Below are 19,634 nucleotides of genomic sequence, written 5' to 3'. Positions count from 1 at the left end.
AGTAAAGACCGTAAAAGCGCGCGCGTCAGCGCGCGCTGTGTGTACTAGTTATCATAAATAGTGTCAACAGTATTAATTTTAATATTCATAATATAATAGTAATAACTTGTAAGCTGGAGAATCTGATAATTTCATGTCGAATAAACGATTTCTCATTAGTAAGAAATATTTGTATTATATTGGCCTTTGCGGTTATTTTGCTAATTATCAAGTGATTATAATTATCACATCAATGATCGTGACAATTGTTGAAGCTACAACACTTATTTTCCGTATTAACACTCTCAACCGTCTGATGTTACCATCACTAGAGATCGATTCAATTTAAAGGGATTAACTTACTTTTTGCATCATTTTTAGATACTTCATTTCAATCGAGGCAAAAATGCGAAATAATATTGAGGGAGATAAAATTTTTCATTAGCTCGAAAAGCGAATTCGCGAGAATGGTTGTTCGAGGAAACTCGGTTCGCACTATCAATACCGAGTTCTTTGTCGGTTCCCTTTCTATCGTCACCTTTTATCGGCGCATAAACGAGAACGAAAGTTTCGCTTTAAATTGGAAAACGATTGCGTTATAGCTTTTACATAATTGAGGGTAAGGTATACTCATGCCGACAGCTTTTCACTCTCACCTTCGTTCTCTGTGTGTACCCCGCGAATGCTTAATAAGATTGAGGAAACACCCGGCGATTCCTGGAGCAAGGTTGCAAATCGCTCGGGCGAGCGCCGGGGAATATAATCTCGAAACGTTTCAAGTTCGCGCGGTCATTAAATTCGGATCAGTCAGGTGATCTGGACAACTTACTGCGGCTGCTGCGCCGCTGGCTCATCAGTCATCTGTTGGTCAAGTTTGTTAATACAAGTTGCGAGTGCCGAGGGTAATTAGACTCCTTTTATTCGCGCAGACTTTGCTAATGTTTCGCTGCAATTTAACAAGCTGTAATGGAATACTGATGAGACGATCGTGAAATTTTACAGGACGTCGATACTTGATCTTAAAGTCTGATCTACAATGTGCTCTTTGCACATTTGCAGAAACTCCTTATATAGACAATAAATACGTTTAAAAAATTTGTGCAAGTTGACAAAGTCTACATGTATATATTGTACAATCGTATATTGTGTCGATAAATTTTTTAGTTTTGATTTACTTATATAAAATAGAACGTTTCTGGACGCAAAGAGCACAGTGCAGATCAGGCTTAAATGTTTACTTCTCGCGGTTAACCAATATCGTTGGAACAAACAACTATCCTCGCTCTTTTGAACCTTGTTTAAATATGAACAATTAATGATATTTCTATAAAATTCAGTTTTACAGAAGCGGATGGATTTTTAAGCGGACGGAAAGCTCAAATAGGGATGATCGGAACGACGTTCTTCGTCCACACAACAGCGCGACGTCCTAAGAAGAGAAAAGGTAAGCTTGATGCTATATATATATTTTTTTACGGATATTCGCGTCGCTGCCGCTAAAAAGTACCGTCGCCTTGGGTAATCGAAGTGCGATGACATCGCGTGAGTGACACTTCTCTGTCATCCGATCCTGAACGGGGCGCAGACGCGATCGGAAACCGACCGACCGGCCGAATTGGAAATTACAGAGGCCTTGTTCGGGTCTATCCTATCATTAGGTAGTTTGCAAATTTAAACAATGGTTTCCTACTACCGCTAACGCGAGCCACCATCGCGGTCGAGTACACGGTTACGGCCAGCGTTACGCAACCGGCCGGGGAATCACGTGATGACCCTGATTGGGAGCAAAGCCGGTGAGCAAGAAGGCCCTCGGTTGACAATGAGAGCAAAAGTAAAGAAATCGCAGTTGGACGCACAAACCGAATCGCGATTGATAGCGTATGGTCGCGCGGCGAAAGAACGTCGGCGTAAAAAATCGATTTGCCGGGTCTCCATGACGAAATCAACACTTGAAGATAATCTTCAATCTTGTCGTGAAGATTATCTTCAAGTGAAGCGAAGCGATGATGATCGCTTATCGCAAATTATCATGCTTTTCGGTGTTAATGACTTTGTTTCCGCCGCACGGTCTTGTACAAGACGTATGAATATTTTTTTACACTCCATTCTGTTTGTTAAAAAAAAAGGTCGCGTGCGATTATGCAGCTACTGAAATTTCGGTGGAAAAAATATTTTCTCGTACAGTCAAATGAAAATTTTTCACCGTTTTAACGAGAAAAATGTAACGAGAAAATGTTGCGAAAATAATTAGAAGTGACTTCGAAAGGTTAAATATATGCAAATTGTGTCATGTTAAATTTTTTTTTACACGTACACGTATTTTAGCGGTTTTTATGAGTCTGGCGGATATTTGCCGATTCACCGCTTTAAAGTCTCCTTCGGACGCCGTTTTCCGTTTCATAATTTATGGCTTTTTATAATCGAAAGTGCATCGAACTTTAGAAGAGTTTTTATGGTCTCAATTAGTACGATTATCTATCGAGATAAGCTCGATGGCGGGATAGCGGGCCGTTAAAAAGGATTTTTGTATCTTTACCTAGTGGAAACGATCGCGTTAATCGGATGAGCGGGGCACGTGCCGCATGGTGACGTTGCTAACACGTAATAAAAGGGCATATTTAACGTTCCGTATAATTTATCGGCGAATAAAACATTGCGACCACGAAGTGCCGGCATAACCGTCCGCAATGCCGTACTTTTGGCTTCTATATCGATAACGCGAATGGCAAGTGCACTTCAAACGGAAAAGCCAGATTACTCTCTCGTTTCCCTTTGTTTAACGCTGAAGGCGCGGGCCTTTGTTTTAAGCTATTTGCTCGTCATTATGTGTTCGTGTATGTGTGTATTTAAATATCGATTTCGTTTCTAATCTGTGGGGAAAAAAAGGATTTGTACATATTTTTATAATTCTACTATTATGTTTTCTTTTACGGACTTTTTAAACGCTTTAAGGTTCAAGTAGTTTTGAAAGAAAATTTGATTCTTTGTTATTCTTTTGATATTAAATGCGTTCATATTTAAATTTTCTTAAATTTCACTTAAAATTGAGTGACGAAAAGACTTTCGCTGCGTGTCTCTTTATTTCCCCGGTAATTTCTTAAGATCCTGACCTCTTCGAAATTTTACTTGGAAACATTCGACATTGGAAAACGCCCAGAAAAATATTCACGAATCAGCGAATGGATACGCATATATGAGGAACGAATGAAATAACGGAGAAATGTAATTGTATTTTACAACTCGACTAAAATGTAGAACTCCATGGGAATGATTATGTGAGATATATCAGAGCCAATTTCGACCACGATGCTTCGTAATTACTCGATGGAACAGTTGTAAGACCCAAAGACAATTTTATGCGGTGGACTCGTAAAGCGGGCGCAAGTACCTTCGTTCCCCCGCGTGTCCTGCATAATCGATTGTTCCTGACAGCGTCTTAATTGCACTCGAGTAACGTACCATGGCCGAAGAAAACTCGGTCACAATGACACCCCGCGTTTTCGAACGAGCGACGAATTCGTTCGAGCGAACGGTCGTTCTAATTAAATCCATTTCCGGACGAATAAAATCGCGTCGCGCCCGGGGAATTAACTTGCGACGGCTCATTAACGTTCAATCGCGGATCGGTCGACGCTGATGCAAAAATTCGCATAGCTCGCCGTCGAAGTTAATTGATGCCTTCCTCCGCGAGGCAACGGGAATAGACGAATTAATTGCGGCCCGAGACTCTTTTTTTTCTGCAAGAGAGGCGCGGCGCTCTCTCATGCGACGGAAATAGACGGCCAGCATCCATGTTGAATTGCACAACGTTCCTTGCTCCAGAGTCAGGGATGATAGAATAGCCACGAGATCTTAATTGACCCGAGGGAATGCACGGGTATGAACCGCGCGCGTTACATACAATATGCAGTCAGCAGCCGCGCATATACATATATATGCATTATCTCGTCTCCGCGAGAAACACCACATGAGACTAATGACGCCGTTTGCGCCGCGGACTAATCACGAGTGAAGGAATAAGAAAGTCTCGGGCGTATTATTTTTTTTTTCCTTTTTGCCGAACGGGAGTCAGGACCTCGGTAGATTCCGAACGACTGATTTCGGTGGTGGGTCTCGTAAGAATGGAAATGATATTCTTTCGTCGAATAGTTGAATATAAATCGGAATATCGAATCGAGACGCGATATCGGAAAAGGAAAAAAAATTTCTCTCGGTTGCGCTCGGCGTCTCGTATGTATTAATTGCGCAATAATTAATGTGATAATTAGTTTCCTATATTATTGCGAATAAAACGAGATCGCGAAAAGTACTCTACGTATAAAGCTGGCGCCGCACTACGCGCGATTCGCGATTCGCAGAAATTCGTCGGACATTCGTTATTGCCACCACTGTTCGTGATTCGCGGTTTATCATTCGCAATTTGTTATTTGTCGTTTCGTTCGTGTTAACTTCGGTAACTTTTAACCTTTACCTGCTATCACAGAACTTGTATCATAAGTCTACAATTAGTCTTCTTCTTCTTCCTCGTGTATTAGGCTTAAAGCCTGTACCAGAACGAACTGGTACTTTGAGCATTTGGTTTTACTTCATTTTCGGTAGGCTAATACAATTAGCCAGGTTTCAATATTAGTAAAAAAAAAAAAGATTGGCGAATCGGCCAATTTTTCCTCCACTATTCACGAATATACGAATCACGAATCGCGCATAGTGTGGCGCTAGCTTTAAGAGATCGATCATTGCGCGTGACGTGACAAGTTCTTGCAGCTACAGCAGTATTGTTTCTGGTAACTGATGGCACTTTCGAAAGAATCGGTGCGACTGACGGAATTGTTAGAATTCTTACGGGTTATGTAAGAGAAGACACGGTTGCGTGCGGTTCGCGAAATTTACGAGGTCCACCAGCATAGATATTGGAAACGACGCGGTGTAATTAAAGGCGAGCGATAAAATTATCGGGATGTACAACATGGACATGCGCCATGCGAAGCAGAAGCGAGATTTGAAACAGGACCTCTGCTCTTGTGTTATCAGAGATACTCTTGCGCTTAACCAAATATAATCATCAGCTGGCATTCGCGCACCGACCTATAGAAAGACACAATAATGATAAGGCAGAGTCGCGAAAGACACAGCTAGCGATTAGACTGTACAAACAAACAAATCTTTTATCCGGGATTACGCCAATGTGTCTTTTGACCTGTAGATTCGTTGTATTTAAAACTATTTTTAGTTTTTAAATTGCTAATTGCATTATCGCGTTCGCATTAGAAGTTATCGATAGTTGTTAATCGAACTTCTAAGATTGCGCGTCATAGACTCTATTTTTCAGCGAGTTGTGAAACGTCGGCATGAACTTTTGAGCCCAAGAGAATATCGAGATTTGTTAATACCACGATCTAATTAAAATATCATAATTAATTGGACGTTGAATCACGAATCGATCATACGCGAAGTAATTGATCGTCGCTATGTGCACATTACCGGTGTTAATGTGACTTTATTAAAAGCACGTGCGACAAAATGGTTGCACACGCTTCCGCCTCGTATTGACTTTTTCCTTCAGGAATATTGTACGCAACGTCCCGTACATCGCAGCTGTAATAATAACGCGGGCGTGACAACGCCGATATTGTTTATAACAATCATCGCGAGAAACTCGGATTTTCGCGGTAGAAATTTATGTGCCACGGCTGCGTATTTTTGCAAGTGCAGCGGGTGATGGATGCGGAGGGGTTGTTTTGCAGGAAGAGCTATCAGCAAATACGGAGCAGGCGGATGAAGTTGTATTTCACTTTTATGAGCGTTTTAACAAGTAAAGAATTACGCACGCGAATAACATTTTACTGCCGGTCGGGGAAGCTTATATCAGCGAGAAATACCGAACATCCGTGTGAGATTCGTACCTATAATACCTGGAAATGGCCTGAAATGCATTTAATTTCTTCGTCCACCGAATGTTGGGTTTTCGTTATATCCTCCAGGAAATGAAGACGGAACGATCATTAGAATGTGTTAGGATACAAAAGTAATTCTCGCTCGTAAGATTGTTTAGTGGCTGGTCATATTTTTGTACGTAAAAACTTTATTATTTCTCTCACAAAGTACCGTTTCGGCGAGGGACAAACGATGAATTTGTGGAAAAAAAAATTTTTTTTTTGCACAATTTATACTTAAAATCGCCGGCAGACTTTGCAGAGTTTTATTATGCAGCAAAACACGAGAATATTTTATTCGGAGTGAATATTTACTTGAATTGTGTTTGATTAAACTGATTGGATATATAGTGTGTTCCCGGCACCGCGATATTACTCGATAGAATACTGAGGACAACCCATCGATTGTCATTGTTTGATCGACCGGAGGAGTCTAGGGGGAATTACTGGCCGGCGTGCATGCATGCTCAATTGAGAGCGACACAATATTATTCCTCGCTATGAATTTCGATGCCTACAAGTTTATCCATACGGCTGCCTGATAATAATTGGACACATACATATTTATAACAGCTCGACGAAATAACCAATTTGTTAGACTTTCTTCATTTCTTTGGAAACAACAAAAATCTGTTATAATTTTTAACAGCTTTCCCGCGTTACTCTCACATTCTGGTTCAAAAGTGAAATTATTTAATTAATTTTGCGTCACTTCTCACATGCTGAACGTGCTCTCCGCAAAAGTAAAATCAATTATCATTTTAAATACGCCCAGTCCAAATTTTCTAAAAAGGAACAAATTAACGTGTAAAAATTCTTTTCTATAAAATAGTCCGTTCTTTACGCACAAATATGTATAACTTTGGTCGTACGGATCCAAAAATACACTTGTTTATCACATTTGCGTACGAACTATTTGCGATATAAATAAAATTCTAATCACAGTTGAACACATCAAAAATATTATGTATTATTCTCGAACACGATATTAAATATTGCATGTTACTATTTTCGAATAAAGATTATCAGGCACTGATGTATCGTAGCTTTGCTATACACGTGATCGAGCAACGCGCCATCAATGACACCGTAGCCTCCGGCTTTAATCGGATGATTATTCTGAGATCATTCTTACAACTGACGCTGGACTAGCAACGATATACATGTGCAGACGCACGGTTGTAACTGGCTCAAGCCGGACCGATTTGCCCTGCTTCTCTCCCCCCCCCCCCTCTCTTTCTCTCTCTCTCTCTTTGTCCCTTCGAGAGCCACTTCTCCCATCCAGTTTTTGCTCCGTTAATTTCTAGGACGTTTCACGGGGCCGCTTTTGCCGAGTCTTAATCTCTTTAACCGTAGATAATTCGCTATTCCGCGAATACGCGACCAAAGTGCCGCGGCGGATATCTCGCGCTTCGCCGAAAGTTTCCTCTTCGTTTCTTAATTCAACCGGCGCACAATGGTCCGTTTCTCGGATCCCGAACACAATCCGCGCCGTGGCACAACGTAAAATACAAATTTCCCCGTTAGTCCGCGGTCTTTGCGAGTGCGGTGCGCCGGAGAGATTTGCAGAAGTGCTGAAGGGAGCTCCTCGTCGTTCAAATTATAACGCAATCATTTACGCGCATAACGAGCGTGTCGTTTATTACGGTGTCGCGGTCGCGTTTATTACGGTGTATAAATTATACGCATAATTATACGGCGGTACACGCCCGTTTGTGTGTGTGTGTGTGTGTGTGTGTGTGTTTAGAATACGATTTTTCGCCCGTTACGTCATCGTCCCGCTCGGCCGTTTTGTCCACGGACTGCCTAATCACGCGCTATCATAAAATTCTATCTTATTAATACATGACGCAGCCTGGGTCGAATTCTGACGGAGGACGAAGTTCCGAGGCGGCTTCAAAGTTTGACGGCGGTGTCAGCGATTCCTCGTTCGCCTCGTATATAAGTTATTCCTCAATGTCGACAGACGCTATACACGTACCGGCCTTACTTGCAATCCGGATACAGTTTCGCCGTGCTCTCATTCGAATACATAATTTTACACCTTCTCGAATACGCATCTCGAATACATTGTCGCGATACACGTTTGCATATATAAGCACCTAGTCGGTTAACCGCTGCTAAATTTCAAGCTTTGCTCGATACCGGCGCGTTGCAAGATTGAAATGATTAGACGAAAGTCCCCTATTATGAGACAGCCGGGGTTCTGCTAAATTAACAGGCATCGTCTACCGGCCCCGCCATGAATTTATTGCCCCGGAGTGAAAACTGTCGAGATAAAAATGATCATTGCTTCTTTAAATACCTGGCGAGCACGTACAATGCTTCTTTTGCTCTCCTTTTTACGTCAGAGCGAAACCAATGCGCGTGAAATACGCTGCAAACTCATGCGAACGCGAGTTGTATTAACGATCTGTGCCTTTACTTTTGACTGTTCGGGCGTCGGGAAACGTTTGTCTTCCTCCCTTTCGCGATGCTGCAGTGCTATAAATGCACATTACTTAGAAATACGAAAGAAATGGTTCGAGCTTCATTATACTTTCGCGCCTTTGTTCGAACTTGGTATTTAACTCCGAAATGCCAAAGACGGACGATTTGTCCGCCGGCAACTTTCAACATCTGCAGTAATTATCGCTTAAGTGCATTTTCTTAGCCTGGCATTTTCAGTGAGATGCGATTAGATTCGGGTAAATACACAGCGGAATACGTTATTAGTGTATCAAGTGATATTAAAGCAGATCCGAACGCGCGCTCTAAAAATTACAAGAGAAATTCTGCGGTGTCGGAGGAGAACCGCGTTTCAAGTAAAGTATAAAATTCTCCCTCGCGAATCCGAAAGCGGAGAGCGTTAAATGTGGAACATCCGAATATTCGATACCGTAGCCGTGCGCGATAAATCATTCGACTCGAAAGCTCGAGGTTTGCATATCTTAACATTATCAACGATAAATCAAGCACGAGGAAAGTCGTTTTCACCGGATACGCGGCTTTTTAAGCGGTTTAACGCGAAACGAGGGGGGGAGGGGGGAGAAAAAAGGAACGTACCTAATGTCCCGTCCGAAGTTAAGTAGTGCAGTTTATGTTCGTTTTTATGACGCCTCGTATTTATACAGGTCCCTCCTTTTAAGAGAAAGAGAGTGTATTCTCGCGTCCGAGAGTCCCGCCAAGTTATATTCACCGCGGCAATTCCGACCGATCACAGAACGGAGACAAATATGTGCGACCGCTGCATAATGAGAGACGAGCTTTTATGACAGAAACAATCGCACGTTTTATTCCCTGCGGTCCGCGGGAGAATGAGAGTCTCCACGTCGCGTCTCCCCTTTCGGGCTGCGCGCATGTAACAATATTTTCATTTAATTTTACGTTTCCGCGAGACACTGTCGTACGCACGACAGTGTCGTCGCGAACGCGCCACGTACCGCGCGAGGCGAATTGAACTCCGCGAATTATGAATTCATGAAACGTACGTGAGTGAAGGACAGCGATTTAGGGGCCGCATATTAAAACGAAGGAAATGATATTGTCGGTATTGCGCGTCGTAAATTTTTAATATCCCGCAGCGAGCGTCTCGGGCGCTGGTAAGGTACCAATAAAGTCTCGCTTCAGCCGAGACTCGCTGGAAATAATAGTCTCGCTAACTACTTGCGCTTTCGAACTATCTGAATAATTGGATGCGTTCGGCAATGCACGCGTGTATATGTCTTGCTACGAGCTCGCTTCCCAACATTCCTGATTCGAAAGAGTCTACAGCAGCGGTGTCATAAACTGTTGTCGTCGTCTTTCGTTTACGATTTGTTGGAGCGATACAGTTTAAATGTTAGGCGCGGGGAGTCGACCGCTGTATCGAAACTCGCATCGATGTCGTGTCAAGGATTCTTGTTAATTGCTCAGGATGGATCTCCATTAACGCGACATCTCCTATAGAGGCATGCACATGTCCGGGATGTTCGGATAATGAACTGCTGACGGAGCGACATTACAGCCGACTATATGTGGCACGTGTTATCGGATATTTCGGCTATCATTTATATTCTGGCCTATGGATCAAAGAGCGCATTCATTTAGGCGCGTGCCCTCCCAAAACCGCGACATCACTCTGATTTTCCGCGTATCTGTTCTATTATCCCGCAATCTTTGCCAATGTTTCGATGGAATTTATCTTTTTTCGAATATTAGCTAAAAAGCTTGTAAATTTTCAAAAGACTGTTTGATAAAAGGAGCCTACATCGCATATACGAGATAAATAAGATAAAAGCACACACATACAGTATTAATGCAGTGCCAAACTATTGAAAATGTTGTCATTATATTCTGACGAGGAAACAGATTTGATGCTTGCTCACGTTTAAATAATATATCTGTTCGTTCGGGAGCACGCATGTCCCTCGCTGTGTCACGTTCGAATAAAACATACGAGTCGGACACGGGAGCTTACGTGACTTTCATTATATGGATACCCGATCTATAACGATTCGAAAATGGAGCACCATTGGCACTCATTTGTATAATTCAGCAGGTGGATATTAGCCGTTATGCGTCGCGCAAAGAACGACCGCTGGTTACGACCGTTCTGCCGCGGAAGATATCGCTGCCATTAACGGCGGCGCGAATTAAAGTTTCAATGCCCACGAGAGCCTCGCGTTTTAGTGGAATCGTGGAGAAGGCTGCGGAGGATCCGATGTCCTCTCCGCGCTGCCGGTAATTAACCAAGATTCCGAACGGAAGCGCCGGGCAATTTCAACCAATTGGACCGACAAACGCCGCCGCCGTCGCCGCTACAAAGTCGCGGCCGAGCATAGTGTTTCGCGCGTTATGGAACGACACGCTGCACTATGCGCACATTTCCCATTCGCTTGTTTTCAGCCGCGGGAATTCGTCCCGGTTGACGCAGAAGAGTCTCCTCGCTTCTATTTTTTTCCCCGCAAAGGTAAGAAAAGAGACTTGCACGTGCAGTGGACGTTAAACGGGACATTAAAGGGTCATTTCACTTTAACGGCCCAAAAATTATGCTTGCCTTTAACAATTTTTTCACAGTAAATACACCTTACAACGAAATACATCTTTTTGGGATTTATTAGGGCACTCTTAAATAACACAAAAAATCTTGTTATAATCGAAATAATTTTGTAATTAAGCGTTTTCTACACCGTTCGAATGGCGTGTCATAGAAGATGCAAGTCCGCTGCGTTGATGACTTTTATCATTCAGGCTTACCTGAAACAACAAAATCAAAAAGATTCTCAATCCACATGAGTGTCGCTATGTCCCGAACCTCAATTAAGAATTTTTATTAAAAAATAACAAAATGGTGCCAATTTGAAAAAGAAAGTTTTAAAAAGTACTTTTCGAATTTTATTTTCAAACTGGCACCATCTCGTTATTTTTAAATAAAAATTCTTAATTGAGGTTCGGGACATAGCGACACTCGTATAGATTGAGAATCTTTTTCATTTTTTATTTCAGACAAGCCTGAACGATAAAAGTCATCAACGCAGCGGACTTGCATCTTTTATGACACGCCATTCAAACGGTGTAGAAAACGCTTAATTAAAAAATTGTTTAAATTATGACAAAAATTTTTTTGTGTTACTTAAGAGTGCCCTAATAAATCCTAAAAAGATTTATTTCATTGTATGGTGTATTTACTGTGAAACAAATTGTTAAAGATAAGCATAGTTTTTGGGCCGTTAAAGTGGAATGATCCCTTAAACCGTGACAGTTTCTCCCGGAAATCATCGAAGGATAAATTATTGGATATCCTGAGAAAAAGTTCAAGTTAATTCCGTTATTATAAAAAAGGGCCCTTTTTACCATACGTGATTTTTAAGCGTCACGATTGGATATTCATTTTTAATGAATCGAGAATAAATTTCTCGCGCGAGCCTTGGCACTCGCGTGTTTCTCCATTTCTCATTGTTGCCTCCTTGGGTGAACTTTCGCCGATGCAAATCCGCGAAATGTACTTGACGCTCTTGTAATCCTTTTTACCCGACTAATGTTGATTAATAGTTAATTCCGCAAGGAATTACCGTTAATCGAGGATCGCCCATCCATTATCGCCCGGTAGACGCGGGGCATTCTCGAAGGCTTATTGTCATTCTAATCGATACATTTGTCCTTAAACGGCTCGGCGAGCGCGTCAACATCCTCCGCGAGGAACCGGGCAGCACGCGTCCGGACTTGAGCGACGGATTGTGGCCCGTCATCGATAAGGCAACTCCTACAGGAAGCGAAAGGCCTGATGGAGGCTTCTTCCTGCGGCCGTAAAGTCCCAATGCTATTTCGTCGCGGGGCGAGGTCGACTATTCGACTGTGTATACACGCGCATACACATAACTAAATCCGTGATTCTTGTAGAACCATTGAAGATACCGCGCGACCCAGATCGATTGAAGCCGCGAGCAACGCGTGCCAGGTCGTAGGTCAAACGCGCCCTTTTGTGATCCTCGAGATCTGTCCGCCAGGGACGTACGCGCGGCACGAAAGCCTGAACGACGAACGGGTTCGGATACGGCAGATATTTTACTGCGGCACAAAGGCGCTAGTTTACGTTTCTTGAGCCGGGCTCGCGGTCGAGCCGAAAAGTTTCGGGTTGCGGGTAAGCCGACACGACTCGTTGATTTACGCTCGGCTCGCTCGCGCCACTTTTGCCATATATCATTTTCGCCTGCGTCCGGCATACACCTAATGCATTCATATCTGAAGAACAAATTTTTTATAACGCCGCTCCATCTGATAGCAGTGAGCGTTAAACATCGTATCGCGTTAACTTAGAAATGACTGGCACAATCGGATAATAATTTTTTATCGGCTTCAGCGCAAGTCTCGTATAATGAGAAGTAATTTTTCATTTTTTACCGTTTCCTTTTAAGATGTCCAAGGTAATTGTGAAAAGCATTTTATGATTGACGTAACGCTCGAGTGTTGGAGGAGATAAATTTTGAGGCGAAATTTATATTATATTTTTGCGAAAAAAGATGAATATATTAATATGCAGTAACTTGCATTATATAGTATCAATTGTTATTCTAGTAATTGGTGTTATTGCCATTTCATAATATGCGTTCCGTGTATCTAGCTATCTCTCAACGACTAAGTGCAAACTTTGTGTCTTACGAGGAACAAGTGGATTTTGTTTTCTTTTACGTGGGACCGATGTGTCGCGCGTGAGTTTATTCGAGCGGACTTAGATACGAGGCTGCGTCTGAGACCGATATTTCTCAGTGGGACGTGTTTTCCAGCCGGAACGAACGCGATAGGGCGAAATATTGATGCGGCCTGTTGAATGAGATCAGTTGATAGTCGAAGGACATACCGAAAACTGGAGCAAGGATGGATGACCCAGTGACCTGCGGCTTTTTGTCTGATCCGTTCCTTCATAAGCGCCTTCTTGCTGCCGAAGAGCTTCATGGCCAACTTGTTGTCCGTCGGCTGGAACAGGGCCTGAAGCTGATTCTTCAGAAAGCTCTGCTTGACCTCCTGGCCCGGGAGGCCCGGGCCCGGCTCTTCCTTCGGCGTCCCATAGAGGGACACGTCGTCCACCCCGAAGTGGACCTTCCCGCTGCCCTTGTAATTCATCTCGTTGCCTGCAACACGGTCGTCTGGGGTCAGTGGCGGCGACAATCACACCGAGGACTTTTATCGCCTACCCGATAGCGCCCGTAAAATCTCGGACCTACCCGATAAACCCCGAGCCGAGTCACATAGCGGCCGCACAGAGCACAAATCGTCAACTGTCCGCAGGCACAACTGAACTTGTAAACTTACGCCGCGATAATAGCGCCGGCACGTACGACTTAATGTCGTTAACCCGAAGTATCTTTATGGCTCGTCAACTAACTCACGAAATTTCCTTTGTGTAAATTTCACGGGACTTTTTCGAACTTACGTGATCAAAGTTAGGCGAGTTTACTTGCTTCTCCCGAAAGCGTTAATTGGCCGATAAATTCGAAGATTTGAGATTAAAGACACGGTTCAAATCTAAACTCGTAATACACCTTTTCGCAGAAGTTCTGTCAACCTGCATCATTGCCTTTTTGCCACGTTTCGTGCTTCGACGGCGTAGTTACACGGCTCTTCTTCTTGAAATGAAGTCTTTCTCGAGAACGACTCTCGCAGATCGCTCTTATGCGTGCATAATTTCTCTAGTTTCTACCAAATCGCCAAAATGCCAAATTAATTTCGATTAATTCCAGCATGAATACCTCGATTTCATTTCCTAACCGCAAATCATTTATGCAAATAGCTGAAATATTTTTACACATATAGATGATTGTGTACTTATTACGTTTGTAGATATTGCGCGATCCTGTACGATACACGTCCTTATTTTTTTTTTATTATTTAAATTACTTTTGTATATTCTCTTGTAAAAGTCTCGGGCCTAGACAGCGGTAGAATTGGCATCGTTGGTTTTATCTTCTCTCGGAATAAGCATCGACACAGCCGATGACTATTGACAATCGCATAAACGTTACGGTTTATCAACACTCACCGGATGCACGCGGCTTACGAACGCCCCATAATGTCCAAGTTGAGATAAACTCCTCGTACGATCCCGGCCAGGAGCCGATATTGTTTGACTTGAGACCGTTACACGACGGCATGGCGCCTCGCCGCAAGAGCGGTCTCTCCTGCGCCACGAAAGCGGATCCACTTCCTTCGTCGTGCACCGCCATGACGAGTTCGCGTACGAGCACGAGATGGAACAGAGTATCGCGTTGACCCGGTATAACCCGGTCGAAAGGCAGATACCGCGCGAGATTCGCTTAAGTAACGGAACAAGGACGCGAAGAAGCGCGAGAAGAGACGCGTGTCCACTGACCGGTTTTAGCCGGACGAACGGGTACATATGCCCGATTCTTTTTTTCTACATGTTGGTATACGCTAATCCCCGGACGCTCTACCACGATTCCTGCCGATACGTATCGCAGTGGCGTAAGAGATCCAATATCGCGATTTATTGCGCTCGTCACGTTGCACGATATTCGAGTCGAATGGACGGAAGCTTTACTGCGTTTTAATCGCGACCAATAAAAAGAAAAGAGAGAGAGAAAATGGTACCATGGAAAGTATTGTAGCGCTTCATGTAATTGTTATTTGAAAAAATGTTGTCTTCGTCAGGATATCCGCGGATTGTACTTTGACGGGCGAAATTCAAAAATCAGTGTGACACATTTCTCTGAGTTCAGAAAAGACTGGAATACTTCGCGTGACATATTTTATTTGTTATTTAGAGAAAGAGAGGGAAGAAATCTTATGTAACTGTTATTAATTGCCAGACACGGTCGACAAAGATCACCGATGTTATTAATTTATTAATTACTACTGGCGACTTTAAGAATATTCTTATTAGTAACTGTTATTCTTGTAATTTTCATAGAAAATATTTAGATTCGTGTATTAGTCTTACCGATAAATGCTGTAAAGTATTTTGCGTTACAAAGATTCGCGTCCGGAATGATTTGAATTTGCGCACTGCGATTATAGTCGGGAATTCTAGGCTACGGTCATGCTACATCTACTGTCCAATTATTTACGTAAAAAAATGTTACCGTCAAAGAAACTGCAAATTGATTCGTTTATATTATTTTAATAGATACGCCTGGGCACGATTCAGGGAGCACCTTTGTTCGCGCGAAAAGTTAAAAATGTCAGAGGTTTATTATATTCCAGTGCGTCCAATTTATCATCATATATTTCCTATTTTCGCGAAAAATTCGCTACGTTCGTGTGCGGCGAGTATTATACGCTGCGATTCCAAACCAGAAGGACGAGGAGATGCCTATAATGACTCTATTTTGACGCGAAGGACGCGGTTGTGAATTTGCATTTATAAATTCGCGCAAAAACGTTGCTAAAAATTTCGTGTTATGCTAATTCACGCAAGTTGTCGCGCAGCGTGTGAAATCGTACTTATTTTAAATAATCTTATCCCGAGGCAACTTTTGAATAATCGTCTCTCACGAAATATTTTGCGCTGCATTGTACATTTGCGAAGAACGTGTCCTGAAATATTTAGATTCTCTCTCTTCCTCTCTCAGGGTCTCGCGACGATTAACGTGTTCCATTGCATATCAATTTTCGCTTTGATATTATTTTGATATCATAACAATCTCGTTTCGCGCTTCCATTATTCCCGTATAAAACAATACGCTCCTTTTTCCATCATCGTTAACTGCATCGCGTTACATTTCGCCAGCGAGCGCATCGCGCCACTCACATTTGCGCCTTGTGCGCGACGGACAATGCGCTCGTTACACACATGTATAAGCGCGTGTCACAGGTCCGATCAATGATTTATGACATTTCACCGCGAACACCACAATGCGACAACCGCGTACATCTGCGTGATACGGGTTCAATCCGACGGTTTATGAGCGTTTTGATTCGATTTAGTGGCCTATCGACGCGATACGGTTAAAAAATAAGTGTACTGACGCCGGTCAGTTACCCAAAATCCAGCCTGTAATTTGACGTCCAGCCGGTACCGTGTCGTGGGCCGTGATTCACACGGCATGGACATTACGGGTAACGTTTGATATCACGACGACGCGGCGCGCAATGTGATCGCGCAACTCATTCCCGTCGTTAGGATTGTATCCCTTTATTACGGCGGATCTCATTAAAGTCGTAAGTTTTACTCGCATTCTTTATGTTCCTCCGAGACGTTTGCGAGCCATCGTAAGCTCAATTGCAATTTATAATGGTCGCAGACGTGCTTACGTCTCGCATTTTACGCAGAGATCCCTGTGAAATATCTCCCACTCAAATAAACCGTTCGTTTATTCGAACGTAACACTTGTACGACATCGGTGTTTGCATAATGGTACGAGTGATGACAGGTGACTGTTATCGAGACTTTTACGAGAAAATACAAAAGCAACGTAAACAATAAAAAACAAAAAAACGCACGCTTCGAGTGGCGTATTTAAACGTGGATTCCCTTAGGATTTCATGAAATGCAGTCGGTCACGCTATGGAAGTTACAATATATGTATCGTCGTAATTAATCGAATTAATCTAACTTTGAAACAATTGTCGTATTTACATTTTATGACGATGAGCTGTTTAATCAGTAGAAACAGTTTGCACGCTTTAATCGAGTAATCACATTTTACATATGCGAATTATTAATAACGTGGCGATAATGTAGACAAGTATCCTCAATGCGTAATTACAAAACGCTCTAACATTCTCAGTGTGCTCGAGAGAAAATCGAAACTACGTATCCTTTAACCACAGTACAACCAGTACGTTCACTCTGCCATTTGTTTCGTTTTGCGTCGATCCCTTCTGCGCGTCCGACATGGTTTTGGTCAAGTCAACGAGAAAAAAGTTGTACACAGACAAAAAATAATATTCTTCTTTTAAAAACATGTTTAGTTTCAACGTGAAAAACACGCTACTTTATTCACCTAACAAGACATGGCGGAACTCTTGCCTCACTTTTCAGCTCGAAGGTAGCAGTCTAATAGTATATAGAAGACTGCGACTACCACACATACAACTACAGTACGTACACACACATACGCCGCTGGATTGCTGCCCAAAATAGTGGCGGAACACCACGTGATCGAAAGATCAAAGGGCCGACAGAGAGTGAACATACTAGTTACACTATGCTTTAACAGGCAGAGCTCTCTTTGATACTACTCCTACTTTATTCAGTAAAATAAAGTAGGTAAGCGAGAAGGAGGATCTCGGGTGTGGGCCTCGATAGCTCAGTTGGAAGAGCATTCGCCCGGCAAGTGGAAGGTGCCGAATCGGATCTCGTTATTTTAACGGGTCCCAGCCCGTTACTTTTCTCGCGGAAAATTAATAAGGCCCAGTAGTTAGCTTAACAGTTACCTGTGTCGCCCAGGAAATCGGTGATGAGCAGGGTCTCGTCGTCTAGTGCAGTGACGAGACTGTCCGTGCACGTGTTGGTGTTCTCGATGCTGATCTTGATGCTGTCATCTTTGTTGAGCCGTGGATGATTGTTCGCGGCGGGGTTGTTACCGGCGTGGCAGTTGTTGTTGTTGCCGATCTGCTGGCCGAGCTGGTGATGGGGAGAGCGCACGGATTCGGTGCTGCTGGTGTGCAAACTCACCCCCGTGGTCGCCCTTCCGTTCACCAGCCGTAGGCTCGGTGCCCGACGACCGCCGCCGCCGCCTCCACCACCGCCACCGGAGCCGGTCACAGAACGGCCGCCACCGCCGCCGCCGCCGCCGCCACCGCCGCCGCCCTCGCCCTCCCTGCAACAAATTTTCCATTGTATAAGTGTTCCAAAACTTTTGCTCGTCGGATAGAGCTCGTCAACTTTCGCAAAAGTTACTCCATCTTTTTTTAATGATACAAGATTTTCATCTCAGGGGGTTTAACGAGGCTTCTATAGCGCCAGGGGCTCTTTTCCTTTTACCAAAATTCAATCGAACGTTATTTCTTCTGGTAGATCTTGAGAGAAAAATACTACGAATATATAGCAGAGGCGGCTCTACTTTGTCGAATACATCGAAGTCATCAAGGAAAAACTGGAATTGGAGTAACAGCGCAGCACGTCGCAATACCGCGTGAAGAGGTTTTCACTATCCGCGCGTACATATTATTATGGAAATATTCGCAGCGACGTTTCGCATGTAGCACGGTGATTCGACGCAACAATGGATACTGCGGCACGTCTTTCATATTTTTCAGGAATATTTCACAAGAATATATTAAAATATGAGATCTTGCAAAATTAAGTTTCGAGGACGTAGACAAAATATTGGGTACTTTTAATTTCAGGATTTGAAATATTCGCCTGTTTGACTCGACATCGATCTATTCACGAATCGCGTTTATTGCCGAATACGTGGTACACGACGGAATGCTGTAACATTCTGTTTTATATATTTTTTCGGTTGTTAAGTAAGGATAATGTTTGGCGAAGTCGGGATCACTTTTCACTTTGGAGCAAGAGACGGTCTGACGAGATTTTTCTCTCAAATATAAATCAAGTTCTCTGTAATAACATATTACACGTTTATCTCCAAAATGGACGTTTGGGAGAAAGTTAGGGAGAAGATCTAATGGTCAATTACGCGTGACGGCGATCGCCGCTGGTATCGACAGCTCGTCCGACGTGACATCTGATACAGTAATGCCGATAATGCGTTTTCTCGCCGCCGGGACGTCGCACATACATTCAGTTCACCGCGAAATATCCCGGCACTTGGCGACCGTGCAGAATCGCGAACGGCAATAAATATTTTCCCGCGCGCGAGTGCGCGAGAGAGCACTGTGTATCAACGGCGGATTTCCACTATCAGCACGCAAGCCCGGCGCTTACTCGTTTCTTCTTGCACACTGACAAATATCGAAATCGCGAATTTGAACGCGCGGGCATGACTGCAGCGAAAGTGCAATGTTGTCTCGTGCTTTACGCACGCGACATAAATCAAATTTGTTCTCGTGCCTGGGGGGGTCAAATTGCATTACCGAAATTGTTAGGAACCACAGCTGATGGGCAGAGCGGGCAATCTACGTCGGGGTAACTTGGTCAATTCCGATCACGTCCCGTAAGGCATACAAAATCAGTCAATCATTAAAAGGTCATTGCTGGGCCGATAACCTGTGCTTATCCAGGGTTTTAAACATTTTAGACCGACAATGTAAAAATCTACGTCATTTCTTTGAGACAACTTAATAATTTAATGATAGATTGGCGACTCATGTTTCTGCAGTTATTAAACCGATCTC

General features: G+C 43.3%; 2 protein-coding genes across 10 annotated transcripts in view; both read right to left on the bottom strand.

Moving 5' to 3' along the window:
* The window catches only part of LOC105563903 (potassium/sodium hyperpolarization-activated cyclic nucleotide-gated channel 2), a 67,920-nt gene extending 49,906 nt beyond the window's left edge, over window positions 1-18,014 (bottom strand). For 2 of the 9 annotated variants that reach the window (XM_012015894.1, XM_012015897.1), the window contains exons 1-2: window positions 14,410-15,153; window positions 13,231-13,501 (exon numbers count right to left, since the gene is read on the bottom strand). In XM_012015894.1, the coding sequence (XP_011871284.1) occupies window positions 13,231-13,501; window positions 14,410-14,593 (455 nt within the window). In that variant the 5' untranslated portion in view covers window positions 14,594-15,153. Of the gene's footprint in view, window positions 1-13,230; window positions 13,502-14,409; window positions 15,159-17,765 lie in introns of those variants that run through there. The other 7 variants (XM_012015900.1, XM_012015901.1, XM_012015893.1 and 4 more) reach the window with 7 other exon arrangements.
* LOC105563920 (keratin, type I cytoskeletal 10-like) overlaps window positions 17,755-19,634 on the bottom strand; it is an 18,783-nt gene continuing 16,903 nt past the window's right edge. The window contains exon 2 of the mRNA XM_012015922.1: window positions 17,755-18,151. Coding sequence (XP_011871312.1) covers window positions 17,755-18,151 — 397 coding nt within the window. The remainder of the gene's footprint in view (window positions 18,152-19,634) is intronic.

The sequence above is a fragment of the Vollenhovia emeryi genome, unplaced genomic scaffold, assembly GCF_000949405.1.
Source record: "Vollenhovia emeryi isolate VEMERY1.0 unplaced genomic scaffold, V.emery_V1.0 DF939170.1, whole genome shotgun sequence".
Taxonomy (NCBI): Eukaryota; Metazoa; Arthropoda; class Insecta; order Hymenoptera; family Formicidae; genus Vollenhovia; species Vollenhovia emeryi.
The sequence above is the reverse complement of the archived record's forward strand: the minus strand, read 5'-3'. Positions and strand labels throughout refer to the sequence as shown.